At 47.9% G+C, this 18778-nt stretch overlaps 8 protein-coding genes across 8 annotated transcripts; 3 read left to right on the top strand and 5 right to left on the bottom strand.

Annotated features, from left to right (window-relative positions):
* The first annotated feature begins 11 nt into the window (after positions 1–11).
* On the top strand, positions 12–5154 carry F9C07_1703367 (uncharacterized protein). Its single transcript, XM_041293327.2, has 6 exons — positions 12–1279; positions 1507–2633; positions 2726–3905; positions 3974–3988; positions 4035–4360; positions 4430–5154. Exons 1-3 carry the CDS (start codon positions 1028–1030, stop codon positions 3114–3116), a joined length of 1770 nt encoding a protein of 589 aa, XP_041148212.1. The 5' UTR covers positions 12–1027; the 3' UTR covers positions 3117–3905; positions 3974–3988; positions 4035–4360; positions 4430–5154.
* A 1854-nt stretch (positions 5155–7008) lies between these two features.
* F9C07_9041 (uncharacterized protein) lies at positions 7009–7902 on the bottom strand (the record flags this gene model as incomplete). The annotated part of the gene is made up of 1 exon (XM_041286565.1): positions 7009–7902. The coding sequence occupies one exon, from the start codon at positions 7900–7902 to the stop codon at positions 7009–7011; it is 894 nt and encodes a 297-aa protein (XP_041148211.1).
* A 449-nt stretch (positions 7903–8351) lies between these two features.
* Positions 8352–10394, bottom strand: F9C07_2070441 (ferritin-like domain-containing protein; the record flags this gene model as incomplete). Its single annotated transcript, XM_041293315.2, has 3 exons — positions 8352–9377; positions 9432–9721; positions 10316–10394. The coding sequence occupies 3 exons, from the start codon at positions 10392–10394 to the stop codon at positions 8352–8354; spliced, it is 1395 nt and encodes a 464-aa protein (XP_041148210.2).
* Positions 10395–11410: 1016 nt separating this feature from the next.
* On the top strand, positions 11411–12682 carry F9C07_9039 (short chain dehydrogenase/reductase family). Its single transcript, XM_041293326.2, has 2 exons — positions 11411–11576; positions 11753–12682. The coding sequence occupies exons 1-2, from the start codon at positions 11504–11506 to the stop codon at positions 12592–12594; spliced, it is 915 nt and encodes a 304-aa protein (XP_041148209.1). The 5' UTR covers positions 11411–11503; the 3' UTR covers positions 12595–12682.
* A 120-nt stretch (positions 12683–12802) lies between these two features.
* Positions 12803–14126, bottom strand: F9C07_9038 (oxidoreductase; the record flags this gene model as incomplete). Its single annotated transcript, XM_041293314.2, has 2 exons — positions 13889–14126; positions 12803–13783 (listed from the first exon to the last, which is right to left on the bottom strand). The coding sequence occupies exons 1-2, from the start codon at positions 13961–13963 to the stop codon at positions 12803–12805; spliced, it is 1056 nt and encodes a 351-aa protein (XP_041148208.1). The 5' UTR covers positions 13964–14126.
* A 459-nt stretch (positions 14127–14585) lies between these two features.
* On the top strand, positions 14586–15790 carry F9C07_2234722 (putative metal-dependent hydrolase; the record flags this gene model as incomplete). The annotated part of the gene is made up of 2 exons (XM_041293325.1): positions 14586–15573; positions 15630–15790. 2 exons carry the CDS (start codon positions 14586–14588, stop codon positions 15788–15790), a joined length of 1149 nt encoding a protein of 382 aa, XP_041148207.1.
* Positions 15791–15899: 109 nt separating this feature from the next.
* On the bottom strand, positions 15900–17590 carry F9C07_2071915 (uncharacterized protein; the record flags this gene model as incomplete). The annotated part of the gene is made up of 4 exons (XM_071508772.1): positions 15900–15947; positions 15997–16997; positions 17058–17438; positions 17503–17590. 4 exons carry the CDS (start codon positions 17588–17590, stop codon positions 15900–15902), a joined length of 1518 nt encoding a protein of 505 aa, XP_071364610.1.
* A 314-nt stretch (positions 17591–17904) lies between these two features.
* Positions 17905–18387, bottom strand: F9C07_2234720 (uncharacterized protein; the record flags this gene model as incomplete). Its single annotated transcript, XM_041286573.1, has 1 exon — positions 17905–18387. One exon carries the CDS (start codon positions 18385–18387, stop codon positions 17905–17907), a length of 483 nt encoding a protein of 160 aa, XP_041148205.1.
* Positions 18388–18778: the final 391 nt, after the last annotated feature.

The raw sequence follows: 18778 nt of genomic DNA, 5'->3' as shown, positions 1-18778 counted from the left end.
AGACCCGTCGGTCTCGAACTAGTGTAGTCCAAGATAATGTAACGGTGTCGTACCAGGAATTACCAGGGTACGAGACAGCACGATCCACTTCCCTGTCTTGCTGGATGGGCGGGGTTCAGCAGTAGTTTACCGCCAATCTACGGCAGAGGATCCATTGAGAATACCATTCATGCATGGATTTCCCGATTTCGGGTCATGGACGTCAGCCTGGCATGGGTCTTCAGCGGGTGGGGGCATGCAACACGGATCGCGCATTGGCATCTGAGCATGAGGGGCATTCCTCGGTTCCAAAGCAGGCTCTGGCTGCATCGACTTAAGACGAAAATGTACTTGGCTAGACGGGGGTGTTCGCACTGTGGCTCAGCTGCATGGGACGTGCCGTGAAGACTTAGGCGATGACAGGATGATAGACCAATGGGGGAGGACAACGAGGGACTTGCAAGATCGCGTCGGGCTGAAGCCGCCCAATATGGTGATTAAGTTATGGAGATAGGTGATCATAGAACCTAGTTCGTCTGCATGGCGGATGCTGTTCGCCTGTTCATTGCTTTTTTCAAGTCTGCGATGAAGAGGACCCACCGGCCGAGATCTAAATCATGGCGTTACGAACGTTCATTCGACAGAAGAGGCGCATAGTGCCAGTGGAGCGGAAAGAAGATCAGCGCCTCGATCTCAGCGGAACCTTTAGGTTAGTAAAGTGACGATGTGTCGGGTTTTGCGCCACGCCCTAAATGAAATTCCAAATCACGGTCACTCTCAGCCCCATCCCCGGAAATTGGAATTCCTCGTCCATGCACCAGAAGGATTTGGGGGATTTTTTTTTCCCTCCTTTGTTTCCCTTTTTTCATTTGGTGAAGTCTCCAGCATGACAAAAACATCTGTTCAAGCGCGATATGACCATCCACATATTTATTACCCAGGATGCCCTCTGTCTTTTGGACTTCCTACTTTCGTCGATCCTCACTCTCCGACGAGCCCTTATTACTATTACTCTAAACTCCCCCCTTCTCTCCTCGATTACTAAACCATGGGTCTCTGGGAGTCTTCATTGGCGCCGCCCCAGTTTGGGGACAACCGCTCTTACACCGACTTATTGACCTTTGCTTTCGGTGGCCCTCGCCCATACAATGAACACCGGCCGTTATTCATTGATGCTGAACATCCTTCATGCTCCCTCAATGCTCTCCAATTCCGATTATTGGTGCGAACTCTTATTGCTGGGCTAAAAGCTCATCAGGTGCAAAAAGGTGATTGCGTTTTGGTCCACATGGGAAATAGTGTAAGTCATCCGACATTTCGTAAACAACATCTTCTACACCGAGTCTTTATCCCCACTACATCCGATTCCCTGGAACCTCTTTTTCCTTTTTTTTTTATTTTTTCTTCTTTTTATTTTTTTATTTTTTTTTTTCTGTATTTCCTTTTTTACCTTTTTTTTTTTCTTTCCCCTCTATTTTAATTTTATCCACTGCCCCTCAACGAATACTGACTCACTTCATGCCGTAGATCCTATACCCCGCCCTTTTTTACAGTATTATCGGTGCTGGCGGTGTGTTCATGGGCTCGAATGCCCGCAGTCAGCCCCAAGAATTAGACCACATCCTTGAACTGGGTAATCCCAAGTTGATCATTACGACGCGCGATGCCCTGCCCACAGTCCTCAGTGTCTCGGCCGATCGAGGCATGCTTCCTAGTCAAGTGTGCTTGGTGGATGAGGCTGCTACCAGCCATGTAGCCCAATTGTTGCTGTCGGGTCCTCTGGCCTACGCTGCAGCCATTTCCCCGTATCTGCCACACGGTGGAGACAACTACTACCTGAACTTCGCACATCTCCTCGGCTACGGCGAGACCGGTTGGCTCTTTTTCCAGGATGAAGCTATCGCAAAGTCCACGCCGGCAGCGATGTTTTCCACCAGTGGCACGGGAGGATTGCCCAAGGCCGCCATACTGTCTCACCACGCTATAGTATCACATCATCTTAGCATTTACTACGATGTACCATATGAGGCGTCCCGGCTGATGTCACTGCCTATGTTCCACCTTTTTGGTGCCCTCTGGACCCACATCTTTCCTATTCGATATGGACAGCCACTGTATATCCTGCCTCGCTTTGATATTGCCCAGTATGTCGCGGCTGTATATCAGTATCAGATCACAGAGGCGTATATGGTACCTGCGATGATTCATGCCTTCAATCGCTGTGCATTCCCGGTCGCAGACTATCTCCAGTCACTGCGGTACGTTGGCGTAGCGGGGGCTCCGATTGACGGGGCCTCCATGCAGCAGTTCCAAGAACTGCTCCATGTCGATGCCAATGCATCTCAGCTTTGGGGCATGACCGAAGTGGGGGTCGTTTTCCAAAACCGTTACGGGCAGCCTGGCAATAGCGGAAGTATCGGGCGGCTCGTTCCTGGATACGAGATACGGCTGGTTGGACAAGACGGCAACCTTGTTCTTGACGATAATAAGCCAGGGGAGCTGTTTGTGCGAGGTAACGGCCTGCTTACTGGCTACAAAGGACGAGACGACGCCAAGGACGCGCAGGGGTGGTTCCGTACCGGTGATGTGGCGTATGTGAACAACGGGCTGTATTACATTGTCGGCCGAACGAAGGAGTTAATCAAAGTTCGAGGGTATGTTATTTTACTTTCTTTATGATCTTGTTTTCCTGTTTTTGGGCATCTTCCCCCACAGACACTAGTGGCAGAGGCTGAGAAATTCGCAGGTGGCAAGTGGCTCCTGCGGAATTGGAGGCTGTACTCCTCAAGCATCCTGGCATCCAAGATGCAGCGGTGACGGGCGTTACTTCGAAAGACGGTAGCACCGAAGTGCCACGAGCTTTCGTGGTCCGCACGAGACAGCCGGCCGGGATGCAGTTGACGAGCGAGGAAGTGTACATGTACTGTCGACGACAATTGGCTAGCTACAAGGCACTCGACGGGGGTGTGATCTTCGTGGAGGAGATTCCACGCACGGCGAGCGGGAAGATCCAACGGTTCAAATTGACGCAGATGAACACGTACCGCGAGATAGTATCGTCGCTCTTAGCGCGGTTCAAAGGAACTAGTGGCCTCCAGACAGTTGGTCTCTTGCATCAAGGGCGTATCACTGTTTAGCCAAAAGCGGCAGGCCGAATGATTGCGTTTTTTTTTTTTTTTTTGTGTTTTTTCTCCATTCATTCTTGTGGCGTTCGGCAGGCTTGCGGGGTTTGAGGGGGCGTTCATGGTGGATTGGGTGATTTTGATGCAGCTTATGAACATGCCCATTATTTTTGTTGTTAAATACATTTTCCATTATCATCACAGTTACACAGACACCGCTTGCGGCTTTAGTTCTCCATCATGTTCATTAGCGTCAAGTAGTTCCGTACGATCAATTCCCTTCATGGCAAGGAACCGCATACCCAAACAAGCGAGACACAGTAATTTCTTGTTGGGTTGAATGCTCTTTTTGGGGTCTCTCAGATGCCTGTCGACCGCTAGTTATTCCTATTTTTTTTTTTACCCTTTTTTTTTTTTTTTTATTTTTTTCCCTTCTTGAATTATCTCGAGGCCAACCAGGTTAACCATGTCGGCAGCGATGCACCAGCAAGTAAGCCATGAAACAAAGCACCCTTTCTTCACAACTAAGTTTTCAACGTCTTCTTTATATCTTACCTTATTTATTTTATTTTCACCATTTATTTCTTTGTCTTTGAAGAAAACAATGAGAGAGCGGGAAAAAAAAACTGAACAAAAGAACTTAAAAAACTCCAACCTTCAAGATAAGGTAAGTGGAAAGCGAAACTCAAAGAACAACCTAAAGGCTTAACCAAACTTGATCAACAAGAACTAAAGTTGACTTTGACTGGCGGGATTTCCCCGGTCTACCCGGATCGAGCCTAGACTTGTTTGTACATGGTTCAGGTATTTATGCATTTCACATTATTCATTTTAAAATTAATTAATTAATTAATTAATTAATTATTTTTTAGTCTTCAATAGAAAAAGTATGTACATGCTGGATGTGCGTCGTATGTACTTACATAAGAACAGACCTACATACATACATGCAGCCGATGTCGAGAAGAGTCTACCGGGTGTGCAGTAGGGGATTGTTGGGGAACCGGGGTGTTCCTTGTTGAGGGATCCTGTCTTTTGGTAAGGAAGAGGTAGAGATGAGAGTCTGTCTGTATGTCTGTCTGGGTAGATGAAGAATACTACGATCATACTGTCTATATCACCGATCCTGGAATATAATATAGACCATTATATATATATACATATATAAATGAGTATGAATATATACATATATTTATATTCAATGATAAGCAGTTCTTTGTTGGGAGTGGCTGGTCACTCACACGACTTCACTCACTCGGGTAAGGTGTACCTTTATGCTGACTACTCATGCCTAAGAATATATCAATCAAGACTAACCGAATCCGTAGATACAATAGATCATTGAGATCATCCATACAATAAAAAAAACCAAGACGAGGAAAAACACCCATACTCGCAATACTACGGTGTACAGTCTACAATTAATTCCCCTCAAAAACAAGCACCAACCCTAAGAAATCATATGATTCAGATCTCTTTCTAAAAACAATTCCCGCTTGTGTCCGTGGCATGCCATACTAACTACCACTTACGACTACTCGAGAAACTATGGAGTAAGGGCAAGTTCTTAGACTAAACAGATGACGTCGGGTCCAAGCGCTGCCATGAACCTTGTGTTTGGGTTGCTGGGCGAACTTTCTTTTGCATCTAGACTAGGTATCCGTTCGCTCGGCTTGGTTAGGTTGGGTTCTTGGTTTTTCCCGTGAGGGGATTTTTAGTTTTCTTGCTTTTACCTTTTCCTTTTCTCATTATTTTTTTTATTTGATTATTAATTTGATTTCTTTTGATTATTAATTGTTTTAGTCTGGTTTTGTCTTCGTGATTAGGGATGAGTGAGTGAGTGAGTGATTAATTTAATATTTACTTTCAGTATTTCAGATTGTGAAACTGAGTTTCAGATTTAAGAAAGTAAAAATGAAAATATGTAATGACTGAGTAAAAATGAAATCGGAGAAGGACGGTCTGCGTGGTGGGAAAGGATCACTGATCCGGGATCCACCGACCCAAACAAATAGCCTCCTGTGGACCTGAAGTGTATCCATCGGTCGAACTTACCTGCCTATGGGTTGTCCACAGTGAGTGGCGGTGGGCAAGAGTCCCGTCATGCATGATTCCCTAGTTCGAGGGCTTCGATTACTGGAAGTGGTAAGAGGAGGATCTTCTTGGGAAGTCTAATAGCGGTTCTCAAAGTTGAGTCTTTTTGTTCGGTGTCCAGTCTATCTACAAGTACTTTTTTTTCCTTTTCGTATTATCATGTACGTAAGTACACGAGTGTGGCGCGGATCCCGCACCGCCACATGTTTGTCTTTTCTTTGCTTTTTCTGGTCCCAGCTGGGCTGAGCTGATCGATTTGACGAGTCGGTTCGCCAAAGGAAAAAATAGATTGACTTGATCGATTTAGTATTCAGTAGTTCGATGGAACCATATCGGACTGTCCGCCTGTCAAATCGTCCCAACAAGGTTTTCCTGGCGGGTGATGAACCCATTAGTATCAAAATCGACAATCTCATTGTCTATCTACTTTCCTGCTTTCGGAAGGTTACACGCCATCAGCTGTCATCGATCCTCCTTTTGACTATTGGATTTGCTTTGCCGGATCGGACGGCTGCTCCTTCAATCCGTGCTTCTGCCCGGTTGATCCGCGCGCTCAGATCGTGGTGTGAGCTTTTCTCCTCGGTCCATCTATGATCAGCCCTCGAAGGGCTTCGAACCCCTCCTCCACTCTAGCCCCGCTTCTCTGAGATTCCAATTCGGACTATCGACGGGTCTCTCGAAGAGGTAATGGAGGGTGGAGATACTCGTTCTGCCTCCAAAGCCCGGTGACTATGCGCCTGGCGCGCTAGGTGATGGTGAAGCTGCGCCGCTTTCGTGCCTCCATTTCCCCTCCTTGCCGATCACTGAAAGAGAGCGAAACCCCAAGGATTGGTGACGGTCGTGACGATAGCAACTAGTCACTGGCTGTCGCCAATGATACCAGCGAGTGGAAGGGCCATATCGCTCTATTCGAGAACGGACGTCGAGTAACTGGGGTTGCATATCGTCATGTGACATAGTTTCCTTTAGCTGCAGACACCACCACGTTCGCTTGGATTCAAGGCACCGTCGCTTGTGCACAGGGATACAGCTGTCGGGTTTCAATCCCGGTTGTACCCCGGCGTATTCCATCCAATCTTGGGGCCGCAAGCGAGGCAAGGCTCAGTCGACCAGGAACGATCAACCTAGTCCCCGACTAGTCTGTCGCCACGTCGACCCCGAGGCAGCCTCTCTTCCCGCCAGGATGCTATTTACTCGCCCGTAAATTTCCCAGATGGATTATATTGGATGTAATTCAGCCGTTTCGGCAAAAAACCGGGAATTGAGAATCCTGATAGCCTGCTGTTATGGTGTCACCGGAAAGTCGCAGCCAATAAGTGATATTCACATGCTGTGCTGGGATTTTCGCAAGAAAAATTCCTGCTTGTAGTATGTAAAATGATTGCTCTGCCTAGAGGCCTGGGCCACACTATTCCCTGCCCAAGATACCCACTACTATTGTGTATGCAGAGCTGGCCCACTGTTGTCTGCCAGATGTCCGTTGTGATGTATGCAGTGCCACTGCAGTCCCAGGCCGAACCCGTCCGAACCCCCTCGACATTTCATGCATACAACGTTGTTGCGTCCTCGAATCTAGTACTCTAGACCATCTATCCTGCATGGTGACGTTGCTATTCGGCTTGAGCCCAAACAAGTCTCGCTTATCCCGAACACTTCCGTTATACGGCTGCGGGCACGTGTGCCGGCTGACCTACAGAGGCAGTTGGAGATAGAATAATGTGAAATCCAACTGAAGTAGCGTAAGCATGGGTCGGGCAGGACATCCCTGGTCAGATATTCGGACCCTCCGGTAATTGCTGCTGTGTGTCCCCGCTCAGAAAATGCCGTAACCCTTCCACCACACACCCCAGATCATTGGCCCTAATGCCCCCAATACAGCCGCACCTACTGGGATCTCCAGAATGCTCCACACCCACAGTGTTCCAATAGAAGGCGCTCGCTTCATAACAGCGTAGTATGGCTCTTCGTTGGTCATAGCCATCAGCTTGGCCCCAAGGTAGATAGCAAGCGGAAGGAAGACCATAGTCCGCAATGACGGCGGGAAAAGCAGCTTTCGAAGAAACGCGATCGATAGTTTATCCCGGCTGAACGGGATGAGCGAGACGTGTTCTGAACTCTGAGCATTCCCTAGGGACACAATATGCCCATGTGCCAGGTGAATAGCAAATGTCAGGATCGGAAAGGCAACGAATACAGATTCGCGGATAAGTTTGTCCAACACGATGTATTCTGCGTACTGATGAGCCGCGAGATAGGCCAACGTCATGTGTAACGTCGTCAGGGGCACGGAAAGCAGCACCGTGTCGATGAACGGTGGGATTGGCGCGCCCTCGTCTTCCTCCGATCCTGAATTCTCGTCCGACGCTGACCTCATGATGGATCCTTTCGTCCCTTGTTGTTCGTTTGGGAGTTTGGATGCGTCCAAGTTGGAAATCTCGCCGGACGTCGGGTCGATGCTCACGAATCGGGTCTCCATCCCAGGGGTCGAACCGCCCGTTCCGGTCGAACTCCTGTCCTGACCCAGACCTAGAAGTTCCTTCTCCCGCTCAGCTATCAATTCGACTAGGGTCTTTTCTTTCGGGTTCTTCGTCGTGTTTCGGGGTGGATGGGCCATCGGGATGGAGGACGGATCGAAGGTTGAGTCGGTGTCGCTCTTGGAGGCGGCGGCAGCTGCTCGCCGTTGCTTTCGATTCCTAGGTGCTTCCATACTGGCGGGGTAGTGTAGAGAAATTAAGTGTATGAGTAATTCGAGGTTTGTTGGGCTATAGGTGTCTGAACGGTTGTCGATGGAAAAAGCTCACCTGTCAAGTCGGGATAAATATTATGATCGCCGCCGGACATTAGCGGAGTTAAACGTTACTATTTATGGACATGTCATATCATGCATCTCTATACACACTCCTTAAATTGAGAATTTTACCTGACCATGGCTATATAAAAAGGATAATTTTTGCAACGTAGGAGCATCAATCAGGCCTTCCCGCATATTTCCATACGAATTGTCTCAGTGAGTGCGCGTCAATGAAAAGGAACGCGCCCGTCACCAAGCTTCCTCCCTTGCTTCAAAATGGAAGACACCATCTTGGAAATGGAATGTCCAACGGATCATTGATATTCTTCAGCTTATCTGCTTATACACTGCTCAAGTTGATATATTCAACCGGATTGATAGAGGGCCGGGCCAGCAACCACGTGGGGGTTAATCATTGAGAGGTTGAACGGGCTCAGATAGGGGTCTGAGTCTGTGATCGCGATAAACATGGTGCCATTAACTGCAGGATCTCCGGCATAAGTTTGTACATCAGGTTGAATTGTCAATCCGCAGTTGTCGCCCGTTATTTCTAGGGGCGAATATGTCACATTCAACTGCGTTACCCACACTACGTATTTTGGATCTCCAGCACTAGTCGAGGTGATGTAGCTGTTGTTAGGTCCGACTGGTCGACCTGGTTCATCCCAGTGCAGAAAGACCTCTCGGCCTGGCCATGACAGGGGTAGCGTGCGGTTGTGCGTAATCGCAGGATAGCAGCTAAAGCCCACGGTAGTGGAGTTGACACACGAGGCGTCGCTGGGGACAGCGGTACTGTTCAATGAATTCACACCTCCTCCTACGGTCTCATTGAAGGCAGATGATCCATTGATTCTCACCGGGTTCGGCTGGTTTTCGATGTATAAGGCAGGGAAGTTCTGCCAGGCCAACCTGGTCTGATTCTCGGGACACGAGCTGATGTAAGGTGCCAGTAATGTCCACGCCCAAGACTGGGGCACACCAACTTCAAACCAGACCGGCATCGGGAAAAGTCCTTCGAATTGACGGAAAATCATTTGCTGCCTAGCTTCTGTGGTAATCGACTGGAGAAGAAGTATTGCTGCTTCGCGCGAATTGAGATGGGGCAAGAAGCCATAAACACCAGACTCCCCAAAGCGAGTGAGCTTCTGACAGAAGTCCACAAACTCGTGTACCGTGGTATACGGGTAGTTATAGGTGCACATCCTAGGGGCTTCGGCGCCCAGTATGTTGGTAACCATCGTTGCATGTCCAACCTCCTGATCCGCCATGAACTCGATCAGAAAACGATCCTCAGCCGTGAGCCCAGCAGCTGTGAATTTCTCTACCGAGAAGCGGGCCAAGCCATCGTGGAACAGATCAAGTTCGGTATATTCTTGATAAAGAGCAAGGGCCTAGTATGATAGTTAATATGAGCCCCTCAACCTATAAGTCCTCTATAAACATACCAACGACTCATAGTCAAAGTCGCTCTTCGGGTTATAAACCGGTGTCTCTCCGCCAGTTCCAATACCCCCAGCTGGGATATATGGACCTGGCTGAGGGTCGTGGAGTTGCCCATCGCTAGGGTAAGTTGTCGCTGTGGGTGGGATTCCCAGGCTGCGAATGCCAGTGCCAATTGAAGAAGCATGCAAAGCCCCGGTGGTGGTTGGGGTGCCACTGAATGGAGTGTGGGTCAGCGAAGTTGGGTGACTGACCACAGGTGGAATAGTTGTAGATCGAACTTTTGCCTGGGGAACTGCCAGTATCGCTGGCATCCAGCTCAGGCAACTGAGCGCAATGAAACGATTCCAAGGCATTTCCAACCACTAACGCGTTCAGATAGCCTCAAGCTCACGAGGAGATGTATACACCAACTGGGAAAACAGCTGGTTGAAGTTACGAACGTTGATTATGGGCACCGGTGATTTATAAAGATTCTGTGTTCACTCCATCAGTCACTGAACAATGCCTGACGCAATTCTTCTATCATTTCGTCTACAATCTCTGTTGCCTGTCTAGAATTCTGGATTTGACTGTGATGATACCGGCATCCATGCCTTGTAGATATTGCATGCGTAATACGTGCGGCATGCGCATGTCACAATCATTCAATTGAAAACGAACGGATCCCTAGAACGGGTAGAAATACGTTGCGATTGATCAACGCTTCAATCCTTGTGGAGAAGTCTGCTCTTCGGTATTTTAAATCCTTCCAGTTGACTTCGATAGGCCGTTGAAACAGCAATAGCGGTCAATTTAAAACCAATCACGGTAGCATAACGTCTGAATGTGGACTTGCAAAAGTGGACCTTCTCATATAAAGCGTTGGCAGGGATAATATTGCATATACAAGTAGGTAAATCAGCGTTGATTGGAATTGTCCTGCTGTTGCTATTTTGTGAGATCTGACAATCCCGTGTACCAGACATCGTTGGAGCTATTGAGCTAGCTCGACGAAGCATGTAACGGTCGCAGCCGTGCTCAAAAAATCAAAGGGAATATATAGATGTGTAGCCTGAGTTGAAGTGCATACAGCGTCGAAAAGTGGGACTGACGAGGATTGGAAGTTGATAGCCTGGTTTAATTCAGTTGAAGCGCAATGACGGAAGTAACGGCTGGCCCGCAGCGATGACGTGAAGCAAAGCTCACCTATTCCTTGAAGTTCGTATTAATTGGATTTAGAACCCGATGAGCCGAATATGAGCCGAATACCGAGAACCGGGGAGGCTCGTAGAAAATATCCTGTAGCAAGTCGTGGGGTGTTCTTTTGACTCCAGAGTCATGCGTTCCTGAGTGCGATAAAACTTGTATGTTCCACAGACTTGAATTTGTGTCTGATTGCCGCCGTCTCGTGACACAGAAACCCTAAGTTCAGACCGATGATCACTGGCTTGCAGAGAGCGTTGTGATGGTAAAGGATACTATCAAGAGAGGCTTTGGCTGCATGTTGCCTTGAGGGGAGTTGTTGAGTATGCTTCAATACAAAACTGGACCAACTGTCAACACCCGCGATTTGATCAAGTGGAAATGTGTTGACAATGGTATTATCTAGGATAGATCAACGTAAGATGCAATTGAGTTGGTTCTGGGCTCCAATGGGCTTGGAATCATAGTTCTACTTCTAGAATCCATGCATAGTACATATATTGCCTATCATGCTACCTAAGTGGCCGCTACTGATAGTAAACCATACAGTACCCAGTCTTGTCCAAAAAGATGCAGATCAACAACATTCTACTACGAGTATGAACCACATGACCTTTAAAGGATTCTAGTTGAAAATAAAAGACTTGAAAGAGCAAACACTGCTGGAGGCCTTGAGAGTTTACCCCGCAGGCACCTCGGGCCAACCCCGAGTGGGGAAATGACGAATATACTATAGACCAGGCTTATCAATCAACTCATCTCATCCTTTCACTTGTTTCTCCTCCATAAACCATTGACATATTTTTGTAAGAAGAGAACCCTGCTGACACGCTACTTCACTTGACCCCTTGTCAGTCGCGGACATTTACAAACTTCACAACTTCATCCAAGCATGTCTCACCTTCAACCCTCGAGTCTATTCTCCGTCAAAGGACTAGTCGTAGTCCTAACAGGAGGGGGAAGTGGTAAGTACAAGCAGCACTATTGTTTGCTCTCGTATTTTCTTCTTCCATAGCCAATACGGAAGTGACAAGTCCACCGTATCACCGCATGAATTGAAAAACAGGCCGCATTGAGCCAAGACAAGCGAACAAAAGTAACGAACCCCGTCACAAAGTACCAGCTAACAGCAATACTACAGGCCTCGGCCGTATGATGGCCCACACGCTCGACGCAAACGGCGCATCCAAGATTTTCATAATTGGCCGTCGACAAGAAGCCCTGCAAGAGACCATCACGCAAAGTCCGAACGGCAGCAGTAGCGCCATAATCCCCATTCAAGCGGACATCTCCTCAAAAGCATCCCTCGAAGCAGCCTACCAGACCATCTCGGCACAGACAGATCACGTTGATCTCCTCATCGCTAACAGCGGCATTCTCGGCCCAAATTCTAGTCCCCCGCCTCCTAAGCCAGACGGATCCCTCCCCAGTCTCGCTGAGGTCCGCGATGCCCTCTGGTCCGTTCCCATGGAGGACTTCACTAAGGTCCTGGACGTCAATGTGACCGGTGCTTATTATACGGCAGTGGCTTTCCTCCCGTTGCTGGAAGCGGCGAATAAGCGGCGGCCGGCGCCTGTGAAGAATCAGATTGCTACGCCTACTGCGCAAGTTATTATTACTACTTCTATTGCGGGGTTTAATCGGAAGGTGCCGATTAGTGCGGCGTATAATCTTTCCAAGTCAGCGGCGAATCACTTAGTGAAGTTGCTTTCGACGACGTTGGCGTCGTATGATATCCGAGTTAATGGCATTGCGCCAGGGATTTATCTGTCCGAGATGTCAACGCGGAATTTTCAGGAGGGTGATAAGGGAATCTCGGATGGGTCGTTTAAGAGGGAGGTCATTCCTCTTACGAGGGCTGGTGGTGAGGAGGATATCGCAGGGTTGATCCTCTATATGGCGAGTGCTGCGGGCGGTTATTTGAACGGGAATATCACCATCACCGACGGTGGAAGACTGAGTACTGCGGTGGCGACTTATTGAGGAGAGCATCCTTGTCTTTTAACAGTTTCATTCCATGTCAATATGTAAACGTTAGACTGGAGATACATGCATTGACTTTTTCTTCATCATCCGCAAACACTACGTTACAATGGATACCGGAAGCTGATGAGAAGACACGAAGAATAGGGTTGCAGCTCGGATAAATCAATGCTGAAGCGGATAATAAACCAACCAGTTCGTCAAGATTTCAGTAAGTAGCTGTGAGCCGCTGGACCAGATAATCCCCGGCAACGATTCCTGGGTACTTCGCTTCCTTGATATCATCCCCATAGGTTCCAGGGATAGCTTCAATGAGTCTATTGTTATTGGGGTTGCAGAAATACGCAATGCTGTAGCGGTCTGGGTACGTGTCTGAATTGTCCTCCTCACCAATTGGGGTTGGTGGCTCAACGACGCGATGGCGCGTGCTCTTTATCAGATCATTTGACCATCGAGCCAACAGGTCACCCGCATTGACGACCACTGTATCTGCGATGGGGGTCACATCGACATAAGTATCTTTGGGACTGCGCACTTGGAGCCCACCGCGACGATCTTGGAAGAGAAGCGTGATGGAGCCATAGTCGCTATGCTCGCCCGCACGAACCTGCGATGGGTTCTTTTTGAAAACCTCCTTCGACACGGCAGGATAGTGTAGCAATCGAAGATTGTTGTCTCCTGCATCTACGTAGGAGTCAAAGTAATGCTCTGGTAAGTTCATCCCAAGTGCGATGGCTCGCATCACTTCCGTGTGGAGGGATCTGCACATGTTGAAGAATGATGTCATGACTTCTCTGAAATCCTTTCCTTCGTCGTCGATCTGGTCCGGCCAGCGATTAGGTTGATTGTCCAAATTATCGCGACCAATCTCCATGGTTTCCTTGAGATCTGGGGTAGTTCGGAGAACTTCAGGTGCCGTTGGGTCGTCCACGTTGCTCAGCTTCTCTTGTCCCGTCTTAACGTAACCACGGTTCGCCTGTGGGGTAGTCCAACACAGACTGTCTTTCTGATCCTGGGGTCGCGCAAAAAAGCGTGCAGATGAGCCAAACACCCGGGAGACGACAGACGGGGGAAGACCGTGCTCCTTGAGATAGAGGAAACCGGACGTTTTGAATGCTTCTACGATGGAGACGGCGACGGCATGCTTATCAGCGGGGGTTCCGTTGAGAAAGGGACCGAAGTCAATGACCTACAATCATAAGTCAAGCGCTCAAGATATATAGAAAGGTGAGTTGGTCAAGGAGATGGATAATATAACGGGAGCACTGCGTTGAGTTTCAGCAATTGTACTCACTGGAATGACAATATCATCTTTGTCAACAGCGGTGGTTGCTGGATGACATGACTGCTGCGGCAGATTGCCCTCCATTTTGAAGCACTACGGTTCGCGAGGACACAGGGCCGGTAGGTTATAGAAGTATAGAGATTGATGATGGAATAATATAAATGGGAATTGAGGAAGGGTAGAGGTTAAACGTTAAATAGAGTGGTGGCGCAAGGTGAAGAGTGAAATGACTTGGTGAAGTCACTTCTACTCCACTGGACCAGAAGGCGGGACATTGAGAGAGATGAAAGAAGAGAAAAAGGGCGATCCTTAAAGGAGTGAAAGATTTTCCCCGTGACCTGCATGAAAACGATATGCATCCAATAGAGCGGGGAAGATAATAAAATACTACTACATACCTGACGGATGGTATCTAATCTTATCTTTATTTGAATCTACATATCACAGAGAAAGATAACAACAGTCATTGATCTAGAGTTCAAATCAGGCCATGATAACAGAATTCAACATGCTTACGATTATTGTGAAAAGAGTGATCTCGGAGATGATGCACATCGTAACCCCACCCTCATGTTCATATGCATCGACTCCTCAACTTCCCCTCTTCTTCATTGCAACCTCATCAACCTCACAAGCAAAGTGTCAATCGTCATTCTCTTGACACAGTTTCACCCTCGCTGTTAAACTCGGAAGAGCAGAATAAATCATGTCACCTCTAATTGTTGATATTCATACCCATGTCTACCCTCCTGCGTACATGGAAATGCTCCGCGCTCGCAAGAGCGTCCCTTACGTCCATGATCCAGCTAATGGTACAGACCCTCGTTTGATTATACTGTCCTCAGATGATGATCCTTCCATTCCCCTCGATGAGCGGGGTCGTCCAGTCGACTCATCCTACTGGAATATCGAAGTGAAGCTGGCCTTCATGCGTCGCCATGGAATCAACTGCAGCGTGATCTCCCTCGCCAACCCCTGGTTGGACTTCCTCGAACCTGAAGAAGCGCAGACATGGGCGCAACGCATCAACGACGATCTTGAAAACACATGCGCACGCGTTAACAAGGCCGGTGACCCAGACAAAAGCCTAGCGCTACACGAGAAGGAATCCCTATTTGCTTTCGGTGCGCTGCCGCTGAGTGCCCCTAGAGCTGACATTGTCGTGGACGAAATCAAGAGACTTAAGACCTTGCCGCATCTGCGTGGGGTCATCATGGGAACCTCCGGGCTGGGGAAAGGACTGGACGATACCCAGCTGGATCCTGTCTGGGGGGCGCTGCAAGATACTGAATCAGTTCTATTCTTACACCCACATTACGGACTACCGGACGAAGCTTTTGGTGGCTCGGATGCGATGAATCGCTACGGCCATGTTCTCCCGCTGGCTTTAGGGTTTCCCCTTGAAACGACAATTGCAGTAACCCGAATGCTTTTGGCGGGTGTCTTTGATCGGTTTCCGCGGCTGAAGATCTTACTGGCTCATTCCGGAGGCACACTCCCCTTCCTGGCAGGACGAATCGAGAGCTGTATCCATCATGAGCGCAAGTTCGTTGCCAACGGTGGTGATGTGCCTGGTCCTCAAAGAAACGTGTGGGATGTCTTGAAGACCAATATATATCTGGATGCTGTGGTATATGGCACCGCCGGCTTGCAAGCAGCAATGGCAGCATCCGGAACAGATCGTCTGCTTTTCGGTATGATTTTTCAAAATGAGGCCAGTCTAATGTGGATCTTGCTCACCAAGTACTAGGTACCGACCACCCGTTCTTCCCTCCCTTGGATGACAAGGAAGGGGAATGGCCCAGTGTGACTACCAACTACAAGGCAATCCACGCTACATTCGATAAAGATGGAGGCGCAGCCGGAGCCGTGCTGGGCGGAAATGCAGCTCGGATTCTTGATTTAAACTGATATTCGATCAGATTACTATTAGGAACTGTCGAGAAGAACAGCCGACTTTTATGTCCATGAACAATTGGAAACCATACCCATTAATTTTGTATTGAACACTGGCATTCTTCTAATTGATAGAGTAGTAGTAACTGGTGGCAAATCTGTATTCAAAGCTCTGAAGCGTTGCTTTTCACCAATATCTCCCATCCTAATAGCGTCCATACCTCTTGCGTGAACCAATCTGGGACCGATTGATCAGAGTTCTGAGAAGGGAGGCGTAGATTGTGAAGATCTCCATCAGTTGGCGCGGGTCGCCGGAGTGACTTTCCCCAAGTCGAATCCGTGCCAAAAACAGCTTGGAGCAGGGTGCTTTGCAGTCTTTCCTTGATTTTTGCCGCAAATATTATGCTTCCGTCACTATCCCGAGATGCCGATGAAGACGATGAAGTAAAACTACGGAATACGGCCAATGTTCTCTCCAGCAGCCAAACTAGACACTTCGCTTCCATCTCTGCTGAACACAATGACTTATCGCTGAGGTCAAGTTCTGTCAAGCCTCTAGGGTGCGGAAGTTTTGTCAAGTCTGCACGAAGATCAGGTTTTAGCTGTAGATCCTGAAAGACGAACAGGCACAGCAGCTTTCCGACGCGATTGAGCAAAATGAATAGAAACCCTTCTAGCAAATCTTGGTGTCCCGCACACCCAGTGTCAAGTGAGGAAGTCATTGCGTTTAGTAGTTGAGCCATCTGCGTAAAATCCTCGTCATCGGTATTCATATTAGAATCATGCAATTGTTTGTCTTTAGCCTTCCTGTTGCTTGTGGCGTGTTTCTGCTTGGCTGACTGTGTCTGTTCGGATTTGGCCTTGCACCATTGTTCTAAGGCATTCATTGTTGATTCATATAGATGCACAATATGGTAAATGACGCGATTGGAATATTGCATGCCATTATCTGTTCCGGATAGAGACTTTATCACCCGTAATAGAAGCTGGAAAGTGCATGAAACACAGCGAAGCACTTCATCGGTAGTCGGCATCTCAGTCCGCGTTGAGCCCTTGTTCCTCGAAGCACAAGGGGCCGCTCTTTTCTCCGAGATTACTTTTGAAAGTTCATTTGCAGTGGTCTCGCATAGCTTTACTGCAGCCTGAACAATATCAAAGCCATTGGACTTCTTCTGAAGGGTTTTTTGAAGCGTATAATAATGCCTCATGACTGGACCGATGGCTGAGACAAGAACCAGTCAGCGCAGCACACAAGAAGATGAGGACGACGATACAAACTAACACTCCTCCGTATGATCAAGTCGAACAAGTCCATTCCAGGGAGCTGAGGCATGACCTAAGGCACCATTAACCATCTGTGTCTTGGCTCTTTTCCGTGTCGTTGCGCCTCCAAAGGCTTTTTCACCAACGGTTGCTTTTCGCTTTGTCGACGACTGTTCCTCCTCGAACTGGGTATTTCGAACCTGCAACTTAGCACTAAGTGCTTCATTACGCCTTTCGAGATCATAAATACGATCTAGGAGTTTGCTCTGCTCTGCTTCGGACTTTTCGTACGCCTGCTGCCAGAAGGAAACGCTGTCGAAGAATCTATCTTTATCCTGGGTATAGGATTTGTCTGCGTCTCGGGTGTCTTTGATATGTTGTCTGATTCTTAGAATATACTCTGCAAGGTTTATCATTTTTGGTGAATAGATACAATCATGGTGGTTGATTTAGTCTTTGTTTACCTCTGACACTTAAGTCTGCTGGTTTCTGCTTGACGATGGCTATTGCGAGAGCCAGCTGTGCTGGGGAGGGCATAGTTTCGTCGTCCATCTTTTCTGGGAGGAATCCCCAGTTGTAAGGTATATTCAAGTGAGTGGTTTTTTGATACTGTGTGAGTGGAATATATGATGGAGCCATCAGACACGTGCATTGGTCTACATCAGGTGGTCTGGTTGTCAATCTAAGGCATTGTTACTGTGCTCATCTGCTGGACGTGTAGTCGAAAAACACTTTACAAGCTGCAGTGTTCTTCTCTTTCCCATGAAATAGTTCTTGAAGTTCCATCTTGAATAATGTCCTGCCCGAAGGAGCCGTTTTACTCCTTTACTGCAAGCCAATGCCACCACTCCGCATTAATTCATTTTCTAACTCCTCATCTCCTTGGCGCAATGCATAGAGTGTTCTTTCAGTTTAGCCATAATCTTGTCCAGCTGTTTGACTGAAACTTTTGGCAGGTCTTTCTTCCCGGCGTCTTCAATTTCCTTCAGGACTTTTGCTTGTTCTTCCGCGGTATGTGATTTGAGGGGCTCCTTCAAGACCTCGTCGTCTATGATCTTTTTCAATTTCTCCAATTCGTCACCCTGAAGTTTCCATCCGGCATTCTCCTTGTCCAATTCTTTGTTCGCGCATTCGATAAGCCTTTTGCGCTTTGTGATTTCGTCGGCAGCAGTTGTTGCGATGAGCACAAGGAGGGAGAAAAGAAAGATAGTGAGAGACTTCATCTTCTTCGGCGGTTTGTAGGAGGCAGTGTGTGAAAAGGTCTTTGATCGAGGAGGTTGGTCTGGTTTGTAAGGGCCACCAGCAGAATAGCTGAGCATTATGTATTTGTGGAAGATGATGATCTCCATTATCGCATCTCGCGTGAGATATTGGACGGTCCGCAGTAGTCATCTTATAGTCAAGGCTGATCCGTGGTGACTATTGACTCAGTAGGCCCTATAGTACGTCTACACTCGTGCCGATTGAGTATATACTGATCAGATTATCCCCTATACTACATAGGAACTATTTACGATTTGCATGGGGTCCCATATGCACCCGTTCTGAATCTGCATGTAACCAAGTTAGTGCCAGTACTTGATACTTAGTAGGTAACTACTAGTAGTACTGTAACTGGGAAATAGTACCATGCTATGTGTAGTAATACTGAAAAGCTTCATCATTGGCTAATAAGCTTAGTCATGGTGATTAAGCAAGGTCATGACCAAAGGAGAGCCGTATGCTCCAACAGGTACTGGA

The sequence above is a fragment of the Aspergillus flavus genome, chromosome 5, assembly GCF_009017415.1.
Source record: "Aspergillus flavus chromosome 5, complete sequence".
NCBI classification, from domain to species: domain Eukaryota; kingdom Fungi; phylum Ascomycota; class Eurotiomycetes; order Eurotiales; family Aspergillaceae; genus Aspergillus; species Aspergillus flavus.
The sequence above is the reverse complement of the archived record's forward strand: the minus strand, read 5'-3'. Positions and strand labels throughout refer to the sequence as shown.

Excerpts from the sequence above, each read along its gene's own strand:
- F9C07_1703367 (XM_041293327.2), top strand. The coding sequence starts at position 1,028 with ATGGGTCTCTGGGAGTCTTCATTGGCGCCGCCCCAGTTTGGGGACAAC. Across the intron at positions 1,280-1,506 it reads TGGTCCACATGGGAAATAGT|ATCCTATACCCCGCCCTTTT; the intron begins GTAAGTCATCCG and ends TTCATGCCGTAG. Across the intron at positions 2,634-2,725 it reads GAGTTAATCAAAGTTCGAGG|GTGGCAAGTGGCTCCTGCGG; the intron begins GTATGTTATTTT and ends AGAAATTCGCAG.
- F9C07_9039 (XM_041293326.2), top strand. The coding sequence starts at position 11,504 with ATGTCTCACCTTCAACCCTCGAGTCTATTCTCCGTCAAAGGACTAGTC. Across the intron at positions 11,577-11,752 it reads CCTAACAGGAGGGGGAAGTG|GCCTCGGCCGTATGATGGCC; the intron begins GTAAGTACAAGC and ends GCAATACTACAG.